Genomic DNA, 18,329 nt, shown 5'->3' on the forward strand with positions numbered 1-18,329 from the left:
TTTGATGTTTGCTTTCTGTTCTTATTCTGCTTTTCTTTTTTTTTTTTCCTAGTTTAGCCTTTATTGACCGCTTTCATTTTTGAGTTATTTTGTTTGTTCTCGTTTTATGTTTTCTTGGGGTTTTTGGTGTGTTTCTTTGTTTCTGTTTGTTTGCTTTTGTTTTAATCAATTGTCTTGGGTTTGGTTTGTATGTTTGTTTTCTTTCTTTTCCTGTGTTGTTGTTGTTGCAGTTTGTTGGGTTTTGTTTCTGCTATTTGCATTGGGTTTTGTCTGTCTGTTGGTTTTCTTTTCCCTTTTTTTCTTTTTTCTCTGGCCACAGTGCGCTGCTTGCAGGCTCTTCATTCTCTGGCCAAGGGTCAGGGCTGGGCCTCCTGGGTGGGAGTACTGAGTCCAGGATGCTACATCACCAGAGGATTCCCAGGCCCAGGGAATATTAAAGTACCGTGTTTTTTTTTTGTTTTTTGTTTTTGCAGTACACGGGCCTCTCACTGCTGTGGCCTCTCCCATTGCGGAGCACAGGCTCCGGACGCGCAGGCTCAGCGGCCATGGCTCACAGGTGCAGCCGCTCCGTGGCATGTGGTATCTTTGCGGACTGGGGCACGAACCCGTGTCCCCTGCATCAGCAGGCAGACTCTCAACCACTGCACCACCAGGGAAGCCCCAGGCCCAGGGAATATTAATTGGTGTGTGTTCTCCTGGAGGTATCCATCTCGACACCAAGCCCTGGCTCCGCCCAACTGCCTGCAGGCTTTACTGCTTGACACCTCATGCCAAACAACCAGCAACAGAGGAACACAGCCAAACCCATCAGCAGACAGGCTCCTAAAATCGTACTAAGCTCACAGACACCCCAAAACACACTAACTGTTGGGGCCCTGCCTATCAGAGGGAAAAGACTCAGCTACACCCACCAAAGCACAGGCACCAGTCCCTCCCACCAGGAAGCCTACACAAACCCCTGCACAACCTCACCCACCAGGGGGCAGATAACAGAAGCGAAATGAACTACGACCCTGGAGCCTGCGGAAAGCAGACCATGAACACAGTAAGTCAGACAAAATGACAGAGAAATATGCTGCAGACAAAGAAGCAAGGTAAAATCCCACAAGACCAAATAATGAAGAGGAAAGAGGCAATCTACTTGACAAAGAATTCAGAGTAATGACAGTAAAGATGATCCAAGATCGTGAAAATAAAATGGAGCTATGGATCAAGAAGATACAAGAAATGTTTAACAAGGACCTAGAGGAGTAAGAACAAACAATCAGTGATCAACAACACAATAAATGAAATGAAAAATACACTAGAAGGAATAAACAGCAGAATAACTAAGGCAGAAGAAGAGATAAGTGAGCTGGAAGACAGAATGGTGGAAATAACTGCCATGGAGCAGAATAAAGAAAAAAGAAAGAAAAAGAAACGAGGAACGTCTTAGAGACAGCACTGAACGCACCAACATCTGAATTATACGGGTCCCAGAAGAAGAAGCAGAAGAGAAAGTGTCTGAGAAAATATTTCAAGAGATTATAGTTAAAAACTTCCCTGAAATGGGAAAGGAAATAGTCACCCAGGTCCAGGAAGCACAGAGATTCCCATACAGGATAAAACCAAGGAGAAACATGCCAACACATATTAATCAAACTAACAAAATTAAATACAAAGAAAAAACATTAAAAGCAGCAAGGGTAAAGCAACAAATAACACACATGGGAATCCCCATAAGGATACAAGCTGATTTTTCAGCAAGAACTATGCAGCCAGAAGTGAGTGGCAGGATATATTTAACGTGATAAAAGGGAAAAACCTATAACCAAGATAACTCTACCAGTAAGGATCTCATTCACATTCGATGGAGAAATCAAAAGCTTCACAGACAACCACAAGCTAACAGAATTCAACACAACCAATCCAGCTTTACAACAAATGCTAAAGAAACTTCTCTAGGCGGGAAGTACAAGAGAAGAAAATGATCTACCAAAACAAACCTAAAGCAACAAACCTAAAGAGCTAACACCTATCTTTCTCAAACTCTTCCAAACAATTGCAGAGGGAGGAGCACTCCCAAGCTCATTCTACAAGGCCACTATCACCCTGATACCAAAACCAGAAAAAGATATCACAAAAAAGAAAATTACAGGCCAATATCACTGATGAACATATATGAAAAAATCCTCAATAAAATACTAGCAAATTGGATCGAGGGGAAGATGGCAGAAGAGTAAGATGTGGAGATCACCTTCCTCCCCACAGATACATCAGAAATACATCTACACGTGGAATAACTCCTACAGAACACATACTGAATGCTGGCAGAAGATCTCAGACCTCCCAAAAGGCAAGAAACTCCCCACATACCTGGGTAGGGCAAAAGAAAAAAAAAACAGAGACAAAAGAATAGGGACAGGACCTGCACCAGTGGGAGGGAGCCGAGAAGGAGGAAAGGTTTCCACACACAAGAAGCCCCTTCACGGGCAGAGACTGCGGGTGGCGGAGGGGGGAAGCTTCGGCACTGTGGAGGAGAGCACAGCAACAGGGGTGCAGAGGGCAAAGTGGAGAGACTTCCGCACAGAGGATCGGTGCTGACCAGCACTCACCAGCACTATAGGCTTGCCTGCTCACCCACCGGGATGGGCGGGGCTAGGAGCTGAGGCTCGGGCTTCGGTCAGAGCGCAGGGAGATGACTGGCAGCGAGAACACAGCATGAAGGGGTTAGTGCACCACGGCTAGCCAGGAGGGAGTCCAGGAAAAAGTCTAGACCTGCAAATGAGTCAAGAGACTTTTTCTTCCCTCTTTGTTTCCTGGTGCACGAGGAGAGGGGATTAAGAGCACTGCTTAAAGGAGCTCCAGAGATGGGCGCCAGCCATGGCTAACAGCGTGGACCCCAGAGACGGGCATGAGACGTTAAGGCTCCTGCTACTGCCACCAAGAAGCCTGTGTGCAAGCACAGGTCACTCTCCACACCTCCCTTCCGGGGAGCCTGTGCAACCCGCCTCTGCCAGGGTCCCGGGATACAGGGACAACTTCACCGGGAGAACACACGGCGCGCCTCACGCTGGGGCAAAGTCACGCTGGCCTTTGCCACCGTAGGCTTGTCCCGCACTCCATACCCCTCCCTCCGCCCGGCCGGAGTGAGCCGGATCCCCTGAATCAGTGGCTCCTTTAACCCCGTCCTGTCTGAGCGAAGAACAGACACCCTCAGGTGACCTACAAGCAGAGGCGGGGCCAAATCCAAAGCTGAGCCCCAGGAGCTGTGCGAACAAAGAAGAGAAAGGGAAATCTCTCCCAGCAGCCTCAGGAGCAGCGGATGAAATCTCCACAAACAACTTGATGTACCCTGCATCTGTGGAATACCTGAATAGACAACGAATCATCCCAAATAGAGGAGGTGGACTTTGGGAGCAAGATTTATTATTTTAGCCCCTTTTCCTCTTTTTCTGAGTGTGTATGTGTATGCTTCTGTGTGAGATTTTGTCTGTATAGCTTTGTTTTCACCATTTGTCCTAGGGTTCTATCCATCTGTTTTTTCTTTTTTTTAACTTTTTAAAAAATCATTTTTCATAATCATTTTTTTTTATTTTAATCACTTTATTTTATTTCACCTTACTTTATTTTATTTTCTTTTATCCTCTTTGTTTCTTTCTTTTTATTTGTTCTCACTTTTATTTTGAGCCATGTGGATGAAAGGCTCTTGGTGCTGCAGCCAGGAGTCAGTGCTGTGCCTCTGAGTTGGGAGAGCCAACTTCAGGACACTGATCCACAAGAGACCTCCCAGCTCCACGTAATATCAAACAGCAAAAATCTCCCAGACATCTCTATCTCAACACCAACACCCAGCTTCATTCAATGACCAGCAAGTTACAGTGCTGGACACCCTATGCCAAACAACTAGCAAGACAGGAACACAACCCCATCCATTAGCAGAGAGGCTGCCTAAAATCATAGTAAGTCCAGAGACACCCAAAAACGCACCACCAGACGTGGAACTGCCCACCATCAACCACCAGAACACTGGCACTACTCCCCTCCACCAGGAAGTCTAAACAACACACTGAACCAACGTTAGCCACTGGGGACAGACATCAAAAAACAATGGAAACTAAGAACCTGCAGCCTGCAAAAAGGGGAACCCAAACACAGTAAGACAAGCAAAATGAGAAGACAGAAAAACACACAGCAGATGAAGGAGCAAGATAAAAACCCACCAGACCTAACAAATGAAGAGCAAATAGGCAGTGTACCTGAAAAAGTATTCAGAATAATGATAGTAAAGATGATCCAAAATCTTGTAAATAAAATAGAGAAAATGCAAGAAAAATTTAACAAGGACCTAGAAGAACTAAAGATGAAACATGCAATGATGAACAACACAATAAATGAAATTAAAAATACTCTAGAAAGGATCAATAGAAGAATAACTGAGACAGGAGAACAGATAAGTGACCTGGAAGATAAAATATTGGAAATAACTACTGCAGAGCAGATGAAATAAAAAACAATGAAAAGAATTGAGGACAGGTACAGAGACTTCTGGGAGAACATTAAACGCAACAACATTCGAATTATAGGGGTTCCAAAAGAAGAAGAGAAGAAGAAAGGGACTGAGAAAATATTTGAAGAGATTATAGTTGAAAACTTCCCTAATATGGGAAAGGAAATAGTTAATCAAGTCCAGGAAGCACAGAGAGCCCCAGACAGGATAAATCCAAGGAGAAACACACAAAGACACATATTAATCAAACTTTCAAAAAATAAATACAAAGAAAACATACTAAAAGCAGGAAGGGAAAAACACCAAATAACACACAAGGGAATCCGCACAAGGTTAATAGCTGATCTTTCAGGAGAAACTCTGCAAACCAGAAGGGAGTGGCAGGACATATTTAAAGTGATGAAGGAGAAAAACCTACAGCCAAGATTACCCTACCCAGCAAGGATCTCATTCAGATTTGATGGAGAAATTAAAACATTTACAGACAAGCAAAAGTAGAGAGAGTTCAGCACCACCAAACCAGCTTTACAACAAATGCTAAAGGAACTTCTCTAGTCAAGAAACACAAGAGAAGGAAAAGACCTACAATAACAAACCCAAAACAATTAAGAAAATGGGAATAGGAACATACATATCAATTATTACCTTAAAAGTAAATGGATTAAATGCTCCCACCAAAACACACACACTGCCTGAATGGATATAAAAACAAGACCCATATATATGCTGTCTACAAGACACCCACTTCAGACCTATGGACACATACAGACTGAAAGTGAGGAGATGGAAGAAGATATTCAATGCAAATGGAAATCAGAAGAAAGCTGGAGTAGCAATTCTCATATCAGAAAAAATAGACTTTAAAATACAGACTATTACAAGAGACAAAGAAGGACACTACATAATGATCAAGAGATCGATCCAAAGAGAATATATAACAATTGTATCTATTTATGGATGCAACACAGGAGCACCTCAATACATAAGGCAAATAGTAACAGCCATAAAAGGGGAAATTGACAGTGATACATTCATAGTAGGGGCCTTTAACACCCCACTTTCACCAATGGACAGATCATCCAAAATGAAAATAAATAAGGAAACACAAGCTTTAAATGATACATTAAACAAGATGGACTTAATTGATATTTATAGGACATTCCATCCAAAAACAACAGAATACACATTTTTCTCAAGTGCTCATGGAACATTCTGCAGGATAGATCATATACATCATATCTTGGGTCACAAATCAAACCTTGGTAAATTTAAGAAAATTGAAATTTTATCAAGTATCTTTCCTGACTACAACGCTATGAGACTAGATATCAATTACACGAAAAGATCTGTAAAAACAACAAACACATGGAGGCTAAACAATACACTACTTAATAACGAAATGATCACTGAAGAAATCAAAGAGTAAACCAAAAAATACCTAGAAACAAAAGACAATGGAGACACAACGACCCAAAACCTATGGGATGCAGCAAAAGCAGTTCTAAGAGGGAAGTTTATAGCAGTACAATCCTACATTAAGAAACAGGAAACATTTCGAATAAACAACCTAACCTTGTACCTAAAGCAATTAGAGAAAGAAGAACAAAAAACCCCCAAAGTTAGCAGAAGAAAATAAATCATAAAGATCAGAACTGAAATAAATGAAAAAGAAATGAAGGAAACAATAGCAAAGATCAATAAAACTAAAAGCTGTTTCTTTGAGAAGATAAACAAAATTGATAAACCATTAGCCAGACTCATCAAGAAAAAAAGAGTGAAGACTCAAATCAATAGAACTAGAAAAGAAAAAGGAGAAGTAACAACTGAAACTGCAGAAATACAAAAGATCATGAGAGATTACTACAAGCATCTCTATGCCAATAAAATGAACATCCTGGAAGAAATGGTCAAATTCTTAGAAATGCGCAACCTGACAAGACTGAATCAGGAAGAAATAGAAAATATGAACAGACCAATCACAAGCACTGAAATTGAAACTGTGATTAAAAATCTTCCAGCAAACAAAGGCCCAGGACCAGATGGCTTCACAGGCGAATTCAATCAAACATTTAGAGAAGAGCAAACACCTATCTTTCTCAAACTCTTCCAAAATATAGCAGAGGGAGGAACACTTCCAAACTCATTCTACGAGGCCACCATCACCCTGATAACAAAACCAGACAAGGATGTCACAAAGAAAGAAAACTACAGGCCAATATCACTGATGAACATAGATGCAAAAATCCTCAACAAAATACTAGCAGACAGAATCCAAAAGCCCATTAAAAGGATCATACACCATGATCAAGTGGGGTTTATTCCAGGAATGCAAGGATTCTTCAATATACGCAAATCAATCAATGTGATACACCATATTAACCAATTGAAGGAGAAAAACCATATGGTCATCTCAATAGATGCAGAGAAAGCTTTCGACAAAATTCAACACCCATTTATGATAAAAACCCTGCAGAAAGTAGGCATAGAGGGAACTTTCCTCAACATAATAAAGGCCATATATGACAAACCCACAGTCAATATCATCCTCAATGGTGGAAAACGGAAAGCATTTCCACTAAGATCAGGATCAAGACAAGGTTGCCCACTCTCACCACTCTTATTCAACATAGTCTTGGAAGTTGTAGCCACAACAATCAGAGAAGAAAAGGCAATAAAAGGAATCCAAATCAGAAAAGAAGAAGTAAAGCTGTCACTGTTTGCAGATGACATGATACTATACATAGAGAATCCTAAAGATGCTACCAGAAAACTACGAGATCTAATCAATGAATTTGGTAAAGTAGCAGGATACAAAATTAATGCACAGAAATATCTGGCATTCCTATACACTCATGATGAATAATCTAAAAGTGAAATCAAGAAAACACTCCCATTTACCATTGCAACAAAAAGAATAAAATATCTAGGAATAAACCTACCGAAGGAGACAAAAGACCTGTATGCAGATAATTATAAGACACTGATGAAAGAAATTAAAGGTGGCACAAATAGATGGAGAGATATACCATGTTCTTGGATTGGAAGAATCAACACTGTGAAAATGACGCTACTACCCAAAGCAATCTACAGATTCAGTGCAATCCGTATCAAACTACCACTGGCATTTTTCACGGAACTAGAACAAAAATTTCACAATTTGTATGGAAACACAAAAGACCCCGAATAGCCAAAGCAATCTTGAGAACGAAAAACCGAGCTTAAGGAATCAGGCTCCCTTCAGACTATACTACAAAGCTACAGTAATCCAGACAGTATGGTACTGGCACAAAAACAGAAATATAGATCAATGGAACAGGATAGAAAGCCCAGAGATAAACCCATGCACATATGGTCAACTTATCTTTGATAAACGAGGCAGGAATGTACACTGGAGAAAGGACAGCCTCTTCATTAAGTGGTGCTGGGAAAACTGGACAGGTACATATAAAAATATGAGATTAGATTACTCCCTAACACCATACACAAAAATAAGCTCAAAATGGATTAAACACCTAAATGTAAGGCCAGAAACTGTCAAACCCTTAGAGGAAAACATAGGCAGAACACTCTATGACATAAATCACAGCAAGATCCTTTTTGACCCACCTCCTAGAGAAATGGAAATAAAAACAAAAATAAACAAATGGGACCTCATGAAACTTCAAAGCTTTTGCACAGCAAACAAAACCATAAACAAGACCAAAAGACAACCCTCAGAATGGGAGAAAATATTTTCGAATGAAGCAACTGACAAAGGATTAATCTCCAAAATTTACAAGCAGCTCATGCACCTCAATGACAAAAAAATCAAACAACCCAATCCACAAATGGGCAGAAGATCTAAATAGACATTTCTCCAAAGAAGATATACAGACTGCCAACAAACACATGAAAGAATGCTCAACACCATTAATCATCAGAGAAATGCAAATCAAAACTACAATGAGGTATCTTCTCACACCAGTCAGAATGGCCATCTTCAAAAAATCTAGAAACAATAACTGCTGGAGAGGGTGTGGAGAAAAGGGAACACTCTTGCACTTCTGGTGGGAATATGAATTGGTAAGGCCACTATGGAGAATAGTATGAAGGTTCCTTAAAGAACTACAAATAGAACTACCATATGACCCAGCAATCCCAATACTGGGCCTATACCCTGAGAAAACCATAATTCAAAAAGAGTCATGTACCAAAATGTTCATTACAGCTCTATTTACAATAGCCAGGAGATGGAACTAACCTAAATGTCCATCATTGGATGAATGGATAAAGAAGATGTGGCACATATATACAATGGAATATTACTCAGCCATAAAAAGAAATGAAATTGAGCTATTTATAATGAGGTGGATAGACCTAGAGTCTGTCATACAGAGTGAAGTGAGAAAGAGAAAGACAAATACCGTATGCTAACACATATATATGGAATCTAAGAAAAAAAATGTCATGAAGAACCTAGGGGTAAGACAGGAATAAAGACACAGACGTACTAGAGAATGGACTTGAGGATATGGGGAGGGGGTAGGGTAAGGTGTGACAAAGTGAGAGAGTGGCATGGACATATATACACTATCAAACGTAAAATAGGTATCTAGTGGGAAGCAGCCGCATAGCACAGGGAGATCAGCTCAGTGCTTTGTGACCACCTAGAGGGGTGGGAAATGGAGGGTGGGAGCTAGGGAGATGCAAGAAGGAAGAGATATGGGAACATATGTATATGTATAACTGATTCACTTTGTTATAAAGCAGAAACTAACACACCATTGTAAAGCAATTATACTCCCATAAAGATGTAAAAAAAAAAGAGTGAGATAGTGTAGTACAAAAAAAAATACTAGCTCAGGAAATCCAACAACACATTAAAAGGATCATACACCATGATCAAGTGGGATTTATTCTCAGGATGCAAGGATTCTTCAACATATGCAAATTAGTCAATGTGATATACCATATTAACAAACTGAAGAATAAAATCTATATGACCATCTCAATAGATGCAGAAAAAGCTTTTAACAAAATTCAGTACCCATTTATGATAAAAACTCTAAAGAAAGTGGCCAGAGGGAACCTACCTCAACATAATAAAAGCCATATATGACAAACCCACAGCAAAAATCATTCTCAATGGTGAAAATTGTAAAGCATTTCCTCTAGTATCAGGAACAAGATGAGGATATCCAATCTCGCCACTATTACTCAACATAGCTTTGGAAGTCCCAGCCACGGCTATCAGAGAAGAAAAAGAAATAAAAGTAATCCAAATTGGAAAAGAAAAAGTGAAACTGTCACTGTTTACAGATGACATGATACTATACATGGAAAATCCTAAATATGCCACCACAAACCTACTAGAGCTAATCAATGAATTTAGTAAAGTCACAGGATACAAAATTAATACACACATATCTCCTGCATTCCTATACACTAAGAACAAAAGATCAGAAAGAGAAATTAAGGAAACAATCCCAATTACCACTGCAACAAAAAGAATAAAATACCTAGGAATAAACCTACCTAAGGAAGCAAAAGACCTGTATGCACAAAACTGTAAGATACTGATAAAAGAAATCAAAGATGACACAAACAGATTGAGAGATATACCATGCTCGTGGTTGGAAGAGTCAATATTGTGAAAATGACTACACTACCCAAAGCAATCTACAGATTCAATGCAATCCCTATCAAATTACGAACAGCATTTTTCACAGAATTAGAACAAAAATATTTACAATTTGTAATGGAAACACAAAAGACCCCGAATAGTCAAAGCAATCTTGAGAAAGGAAACCTGAGCTGGAGACATCAGGCTCCCTGACTTCAGGCTATACTATAAAGCTACAGTAATCAAGACAGTATGGTACTGGCACAAAAAGGGAAATATAGATCAATGGAAAAGGACAGAAAGTCCAGAGATAAACCCATGCACCTACAGTAACCTAATCTATGACAAAGGGTGCAAGAATATACAATGGAGAAAAGACAGCCTCTTTAATAAGTGGTGCTGGGAAAACTGGACAGCTACATGTAAAAGAATGAAATTAGAATACCCCCTAACAACATACATAAAAATAAGCTCAAAATGGATTAAAGACCTAAATGTAAGGCCAGACACTATCATACTCTTAGAGGAAACACAGCAGAACACTCTTTGACATAAATTGCAGGAAGATCTTTTTTTAACCCACCTTCTACAGTAAGAAGAATAAAAACAAAAATAAACAAATGGGACCTAAATAAACTTAAAAGCTTTTGTGCAGTAAGTGAAACCATAAACAAGATGAAAAGATAACCCTCAGAATGGGGGAAAATATTTACCAATGAAGCAACTGACAAGGATTAATCTCCAAAATATACAAACAGCTCATGCAACTCAATATCAAAAACAAAATCCAATCAAAAAATGGGTGGAAGACCTAAATAGACATTTCTCCAAAGAAGACATACAGATGGCCAACAAACACATGAAAAGACACTCAACATCACTAATTATTAGAGAAATGTATGTCAAATCTACAATGAGGTATCACCTCACACTGGTCAGAATGGCCATCATCAAAAATCTACAAACAATAAATACTGGAGAGCGTATGGAGAAAAGGGAACCCTCTTGCACTGCTGGTGGGAATGTAAATTGATACAGTCACCATGGAGGACAGTATGGAGGTTCCTTAAAACACTAAAAATAGAATTACCATATGACCCAGCAATCCCACTACTGGGCATATACCCAGAGAAAACCATATTTCAAAAAGATACATGCTTCCCTGGTGGCGCAGTAGTTGAGAGTCTGCTTGCCGATGCAAGGGACACGGGTTCATGCCCCGGTCCCTGAAGGTCCCAAATGCCGCGGAGCAGCTGGGCCCGTGAGCCATGGCCACTGAGCCTGCGCGTCCAGAGCCTGGGCTCCGCAACCGGAGAGGCCACAGCAGTGAGAGGCCTGTGTATCACACACACACACACAAAAGATACACACACCCCAATTGTTCACTGCAGCACCATTTAAAATAGCCAGGACATGGAAGCAGCCTATATGTCTATCAACAGAGGAATGGGTAAATATGATATGGTACATGTATACAATGGAATATTACTCAGCCATTCAAAGGACCAAAATTGGGTCATTTGTAGAGACGTGGATGGACGTAGAGACTGTCATACAGAGTGAAGTAAGTCAGAAAGAGAAAAACAAATATTGTATATTAACACATATATGTGGAATCTAGAAAAATGGTATAGATGATCTTACTTGTAAAGCAGAAATAGAGACACAGACGTAGAGAACAAGAGTATGCATACCAAGGAGGAAAGGGTGGGGGTGGGATGAACTGGGAGATTGGGATTGACATATATACACTACTATGTATAAAATAGATAACTAATGAGAACCTACTGTATACCACAGGGAACTCTACTTGGTGCTCTGTTGTGACCTAAATGGTAAGGAAATCCAAAAAAGAGGGGATATATTATGTATACATATGGCTGATTCACTTTGCTGTACAGCAGCAACTGACACAGCAGCCTAAAGAATCTATATTCCAAAAAAAAAAAAAAAAGGATGTAGGATGGGGCTCAGGCATATGTATTTTTTAAAATGTTCCCAGATGATTCTAATAAATTGTCAGAATTGGGGAACACTATTTAGGTGCTTCTAAGATATATAGTTAGATTGATAGATAGATGTGCACACAAATATATACACACATATACACACACACAAATGGCTACTTATTACAGAAGTGCTGTTGTATTTGTATGCCACTAGCTCTTTTGTAGTGCCAAATTATCTGGTATCCTCCTGTTCCATCACTTCCAATATTGGTCTTTCTTATTTCATCTTCTCCCTGCCCCATTCTTGTCTATTGCCTAAAAATTCTCAGCTTTCCCGAGGTTATATTTATTGATGCTTACTATTAAAATATTCTTTTTTTTTCTCATCTGCAATCCTCCTTCCTCCCTCTACTTTCCTTTCTTCTGGTTCTGCACCATTCTGAAAGCTTAAGAGTGTCAGCAATCTAGCTCAAAATAAGGTAGTAATGTACTTATCAGTGATCCATTTGTTTTTCCTGAGTGAATCATCTTCCAAAAAATTCTTCCTATTCTGGTACAATAAAGTTGTGATATATCACCTTCTCTTCTCATAATACACTCTTTTCTCTATATTCTCTCACTCAAAAAATCAACAACATTCATGAAGCACATGCTATGTATCAGGCACTATACTACACACTGGGGATACAGAGATAAAATGTGGACTTGAGGAGAGCAAATGTTGTTAGAAATATCATGTCCCCTAATAAAACAAAAAGGTATACAATATGTTATGGGATGAAACATGTCCCCTCAAATGCATATGCTGAAGTCCTAACCCATAGTACCTCAGAATGTGACTGTATTTGGAGATAGGGCCTTTAAAGAGGTAATTAAGGTAAAATTAGGTCAATAGGGTGGGCCCTAATCCAATATGACTGGTGTTCTTATAAGAAGAGGAGATTAGGCACAGACACACACAGAGGAAAAAGCATGTGAAGGCATAGGGAGAAGACAACCATCTACAAGCAAAGCAGAGAGGTCTCAGAAGAAACAAACCCTGCCAACACCTTGATCTCGAATTTGCCTCTAGAATTGTGAGAAAACAAATTTGTTATTTAAGTCACCTAGTATGTGATACTTAGTTATGACAGCCCTAGAAAACTTATACTCAGTATACCTAATCATAGGTATCTGTGTAAAAAAAGTTGGTACTATAAAATTAAGATTTAATGACTTTGAAATAGGGACTACTATTCTTTCCAACATCAAATGACAAATTTGAGGCAAGGATCATTATATGTTAGATGTTTTTTTTTGATCTTCATAGTAATTGTTGATAAACAGAAAAACTATGAAGGCTTAACCACAACCAAAATAATGTGCTCTGACCTCTAAAATCTGCAATCATCTTTTTCAATTCAGGGAGCCAACAATGCTATAACACTGGAGAAACATACTGTGATGACAATCTATTAGGAAGCCATACTATATAACTCTATTACAACAGTTTCATAGGACTGTGGAACTCAGCATAGATACCCACAGAAAACACACAAAACAAAAGGAGGGATTTTTAAAGCCTAAATTTTTCGTTTTTTATGTAATAATGCAACATCCACCTACCTGTTCAAACATTTGCTTTATTTGTGGATAGATAGGCCAGTTTGATCACTCTGAAATTCCAAGAAGCATTAAAACTACAGATTTGTTAGAAGATACATGCAGAGCTCTGGAAAAGCATCTTGACATACCGTTTTCATGCAATGAATAATCCAGGGTCATTGAAAACCAAGCCAAGTGTCAGCATACTTTGAAAGAAGGCTAACAGTAATAATAATTTACATGTCAAAACGCCACTAGAGTGAACTAAACACATCAAATGATGTACACACTGGAAAGTAATTGCAGGATACTTAGGTTTGCAAAATTGTATCAATTTGTAGTGATGTCTGAAAAACAAAAAAGGGTGACAAACTAGTTCCCACTGGGGTTGGTTTATTCTATTCAATACTTACTAGAGTCAGCTCTTTACTTCCCTCATATATAAAATGGGAATAAAACCTACCCAATCCATTTCAGATCTTGGTTATAAGAGTCAACTGAGAATTCTGAAACACCACAAAACACCTATAAAAATTAAAGCTATTAAACTTATTTGTACTATTAACCTTTGCATCCCTTGTGGTGCAGCATACAACTCCACTTTATAGTTGCTGCCCACCAACATTTAACTGAACAATAATTGTTTTGCAAATCTGTAGTAGAAGGGTTCCAATTATTATTAATTTTTAAAGAATTATTTATTTATTTTTGGTTGCATTGGGTCTTCACTGCGGCACGCGGGCTTTCTCTAGTTGTGGTGAGCAGGGGCAACTCTTTGTTGTGGTGCGCAGGCTTCTCATTGTGGTGGCTTCTCTTGTTGAGGAGCATGGGCTCTAGGTGCGTGGGCTTCAGTAGTTGTGGCACGCGGGCTCAGTAGTTGTGGCTCACAGGCTCTAGAGTGCAGACTCAATAGTTGTGGCACACGGGCTTAGATGCTCCGTGGCATGTGGGATCTTCCCGGACCAGGGATCGAACCCGTGTCCCCTGCATTGGCAGGCGTATTCTTAACCACTGTGCCACCAGAGAAGTCCCCCAATTACTTTCTAAACAGGGTGAGTGAATAAAAAGCAGAAGCAAGCATCAACTTTGAAAGGGAAGAAAAATACTGAAGCAGAGAAAGGCTAAATGTCCATCAAAATGGAAAGACAAATAGTGGAACGAAAAACACCATATAAGGAGCAGACCCTCCATCTTAAAATACTCCCTACTTATGGCTACACAAAAGTTTAAGTAAAACACCCTTGTGAGACTATTTTTTAAAAGATTCTTATGAGAGATTCACGTCAAGAATGGTTTCTAAAATTCGAAACTGATGGCTTAAAAATGTCAGGAAATCAGTTTTATTTTTTGAATATATATTTTCAGTTAAAAGTTACATTTACATTTCTGGATAATAAAAATATAAATCAAATTAGAGACTAAAATATTGCTGACCTTGTGCTAATAAAATATACAAAATCTTCTTTTAAAATTTCTAAAACACTGGTAGCATTAAAAATATGTATTTTATTTCAGGGAATGATAACCATTCCATACAAACTTTAAAAGTAAATATAGGGGAGACCTTCAAGATGGTGGAGGAGTAAGACGTGGAGATCACCTTCCTCCCCACAAATACATCAGAAATACATCTACATGTGGAACAACTCCTACAGAACACCTACTGAACGCTGGCAGAAGACCGCAGATTTCCCAAAAGGCAAGAAACGCCCCACATACCTGGGAAGGGCAAAAGAAAAAACAGAGACAAAAGAATAGGGACAGGACCTGCACCTCTGGGAGGGAGCTGTGAAGGAGGAAAAGTTTCCACACAATAGGAAGCTCCTTCACTGGCAAAGACAGGGTGTGATGGGGGGGAAGCTTCAGAGCCATGGCGGAGAGTGCAGCAAGAGGGGTGCAGAGGGCAAAGCAGAGAGATTCCTGCACAGAGGATCAGTGCCGACCAGTACTCACCAGCCTGAGAGGCTTCTCTGCTCACCTGCCAGGACGGGTGGGGGCTGGAAGCTGAGGCTCCAGCTTCCGAGGTCAGATCCCAGGGAGACGACTGTGGTTGGCTGCGTGAACACACCCTGAAGTGGCTAGTGTGCCACAGCTCGCCAGGAGGGAGACCGGGAAAAAGTCTGGAACTGCCTAAGAGGCAAGAGACCATTGTTTCGGGGTGTAAGAGAAGAGGGGATTCAGAGTACTGCTTAAATGATCTCCAGAGATGGGCATGAGCCACGGCTATCAGTGCAGACACCAGAGACAGGCATGACACACTAAGGCTGCTGCTGCAGCCACCAAGAAGCCTGTGTGCAAGCACAGGTCACTATCCACACTTCACCTCCCAGGAGCATGTGCAGCCCATCACTGCCAGGATCCCATGAGTCAGGAACAACTTCCCTGGGAGAACACACAGCGCACCTCAGGCTGTTGCAACGTTACTCCAGCCTCTGCCTCCGCAGGCTCACCCTGCATTCCACACCCCGCCTTTCCCCCGACCTGTGTGAGCCAGAGCCTCTAATCACCTGGTACTTTAACCCCATCCTGTCTGAGAGAAGAACAGACGCCCTCAGTGGACCTACACACAGAGGCAGGGCCAAATCCAAAGCTGAACCCCAGGAGCTCTGTGAACAAAGAAGAGAAAGGGAAATTTCTCCCAGCAGCCTCAGGAGCAGCAGATTAAATCTCCACAATCAACTTGATGTACCCTGCATCTCTGGGATACCTGAATAGACAACAAATCATCCTAAAATTGAGGCAGTGGACTTTGGGAGCAACTGTAGACTTGGGGTTTGCTTTCTGCATCTAATTTCTTTCTGGTTTTATGTTTATCTTAGTTTAGTATTTAGAGTTTATTATCATTGGTAGATTTGGTTATTGATTTGGTTGCTCTCTTCCTTTTAAAATGTTTTTATATATAGCTATTTTTTTTCCTTTTTCCCTTTTTGTGATGGTGTATGTGTATGCTTCTTTGTGTGATTTTCTCTGTATACCTTTGCTTTAACCATTTGTCCAAGGGTTCTGTCTGTCCGTTTTTTTAATTATGTTTTACATTTCTTTTAATTTTAATAATTATTTAAAATTTTTATTTTAATCACTTTATTGTATTGTATTATATTGTATGTTTTTCTTTCTTTCTTTCTTTTTTCTCCATTTTCTTCTGAGCCGTGTGGCTGACAGGGTCTTGGTGCTCCAGCCAGGTGTCAGGCCTGTGAGTCTGAGGTGGAGAGCCGATTGCAGGACATTGGTCCACCAGAAACCTCCCAGGTCTATGTAATATCAAATGGTGAAAGCTCTCCCAGAGCTCTCCATCTCAATGCTAAGACCCAGTTCTACTCAATGACCAGCAAGCTACAGTGCTGGACAAGCTATGCAAAACAACTAGCAAGACAGGAACAAACCCACACCCATTAGCAGAGAGGCTGCCTAAAATCTAAATAAGGTTACAGACACCCCAAAGATAAACCACCGGACATGGTCCTTCCCACAAGAAAGACAAGATCCAGCTGCATGCACCATAACACAGGCACCAGTCCCCTCCACCAGGGAGCCTACACAACCCACTGAACCAACCTTAGCCACTAGGAGCAGACACCAAAAACAAAGGGAACTACGAACCTGCAGTCTGCAAAAGGGAGACCCCAAACACAGTAAGGTAAGCAAAATGAGAAGACACAGAAATACACAGCAGATGAAGGAGCAAGGTAAAAACCCACCAGACCAAACAAATGAAGAGGAAATAGACACTCTACCTGGAAAAAAACAGAGTAATGATAGAAAAGATGATCCAAAATCTTAGAAATACAATGAAGAAGCTACAAGAAACATTTAGAAAGAACTGAGAAGAACTAAAGAGCAAACAAACAATAATGAGCAACACAATAAATTAAATTTAAAATTCTCTAGAAGAAATTGACAGCAGAGTGAGGCAGAAGAACGGATAAGTGACTTGGAAGATAAAACAGTGGAAATAACTACTGCAGAGCAAACAAAGGAAAAAAAGAATAAAAATAATTGAGGACAGTCTCAGAGACCTCTGGGACAACATTAAATGCACCAACATTCTAATTATCGGGGTCCCAGAAGAGGAAGAGAAAAAGAAAGGTACTGAGAAATTATTTGAAGAGATTATAGTTGAAAACTTCCTTAAAATGGGAAAGGAAATAGTCAATCAAGTCCAGGAAGTGCAGCGAGTCCCATACAGGATAAATCTAAGGAGAAACAAGCCAACACACATATTAAACAAAGTATCAAAAATTAAATACAAAGAAAACATATTAAAAGCAGCAAAAGAAAAACAAAAAGTAACATACAAGGGAATCCCCATAAGGTTAGCTACTGAACTTTCAGCAGAAACTCTTCAAGGCAGAAGGGAAAGTCAGGACATATTTAAAGTGATGAAAGGGAAAAACATAAACCAAGATTACCCAGCAAGGTTCTCATTCAGATTCGAAGGAAAAATTAAAACTTTGACAAACAAGCAAAAGCTAAGAGAATTCAGCAGCACCAAACCAGCTTTACAACAAATGCTAAAGGAACTTCTCTAGGCAGGAAACATAACAGAAGGAAAAGACTGACAATAAACCAAAACAATTAAGAAAATGGTAATAGGAACATACATATTGGTAACTACCTTAAACGTAAATGGATTAAATGCTCCAACCAAAAGACATAAACTGGACAAGTGGATAAAAAACAAGACCCGTATGTATGCTGTCTACAA

General features: G+C 39.9%; 1 protein-coding gene across 7 annotated transcripts in view; it reads right to left on the bottom strand.

Annotated features, from left to right (window-relative positions):
- The window catches only part of RPS6KA6 (ribosomal protein S6 kinase A6), a 171,442-nt gene that overhangs the window by 107,447 nt on the left and 45,666 nt on the right, over positions 1–18,329 (bottom strand). Inside the window, exon 1 of one of the 7 annotated variants that reach the window (XM_027097891.1) lies at positions 15,603–15,645. The exons of 5 other annotated variants lie outside the window; for them this stretch is intronic. Coding sequence is in view for 1 of the 2 variants with exons in the window: in XM_027097888.1 (XP_026953689.1) it covers positions 13,646–13,657 (12 nt within the window). In the remaining variant the exon portion in view is untranslated. Of the gene's footprint in view, positions 1–13,645; positions 14,340–15,602; positions 15,646–18,329 lie in introns of those variants that run through there. One more of the 7 variants, XM_027097888.1, reaches the window with a different exon arrangement.

Source organism: Aethalodelphis obliquidens, unplaced genomic scaffold, assembly GCF_003676395.1.
Source record: "Aethalodelphis obliquidens isolate GAN/ISIS:26980383/991018 unplaced genomic scaffold, ASM367639v1 scaffold117, whole genome shotgun sequence".
NCBI classification, from domain to species: domain Eukaryota; kingdom Metazoa; phylum Chordata; class Mammalia; order Artiodactyla; family Delphinidae; genus Aethalodelphis; species Aethalodelphis obliquidens.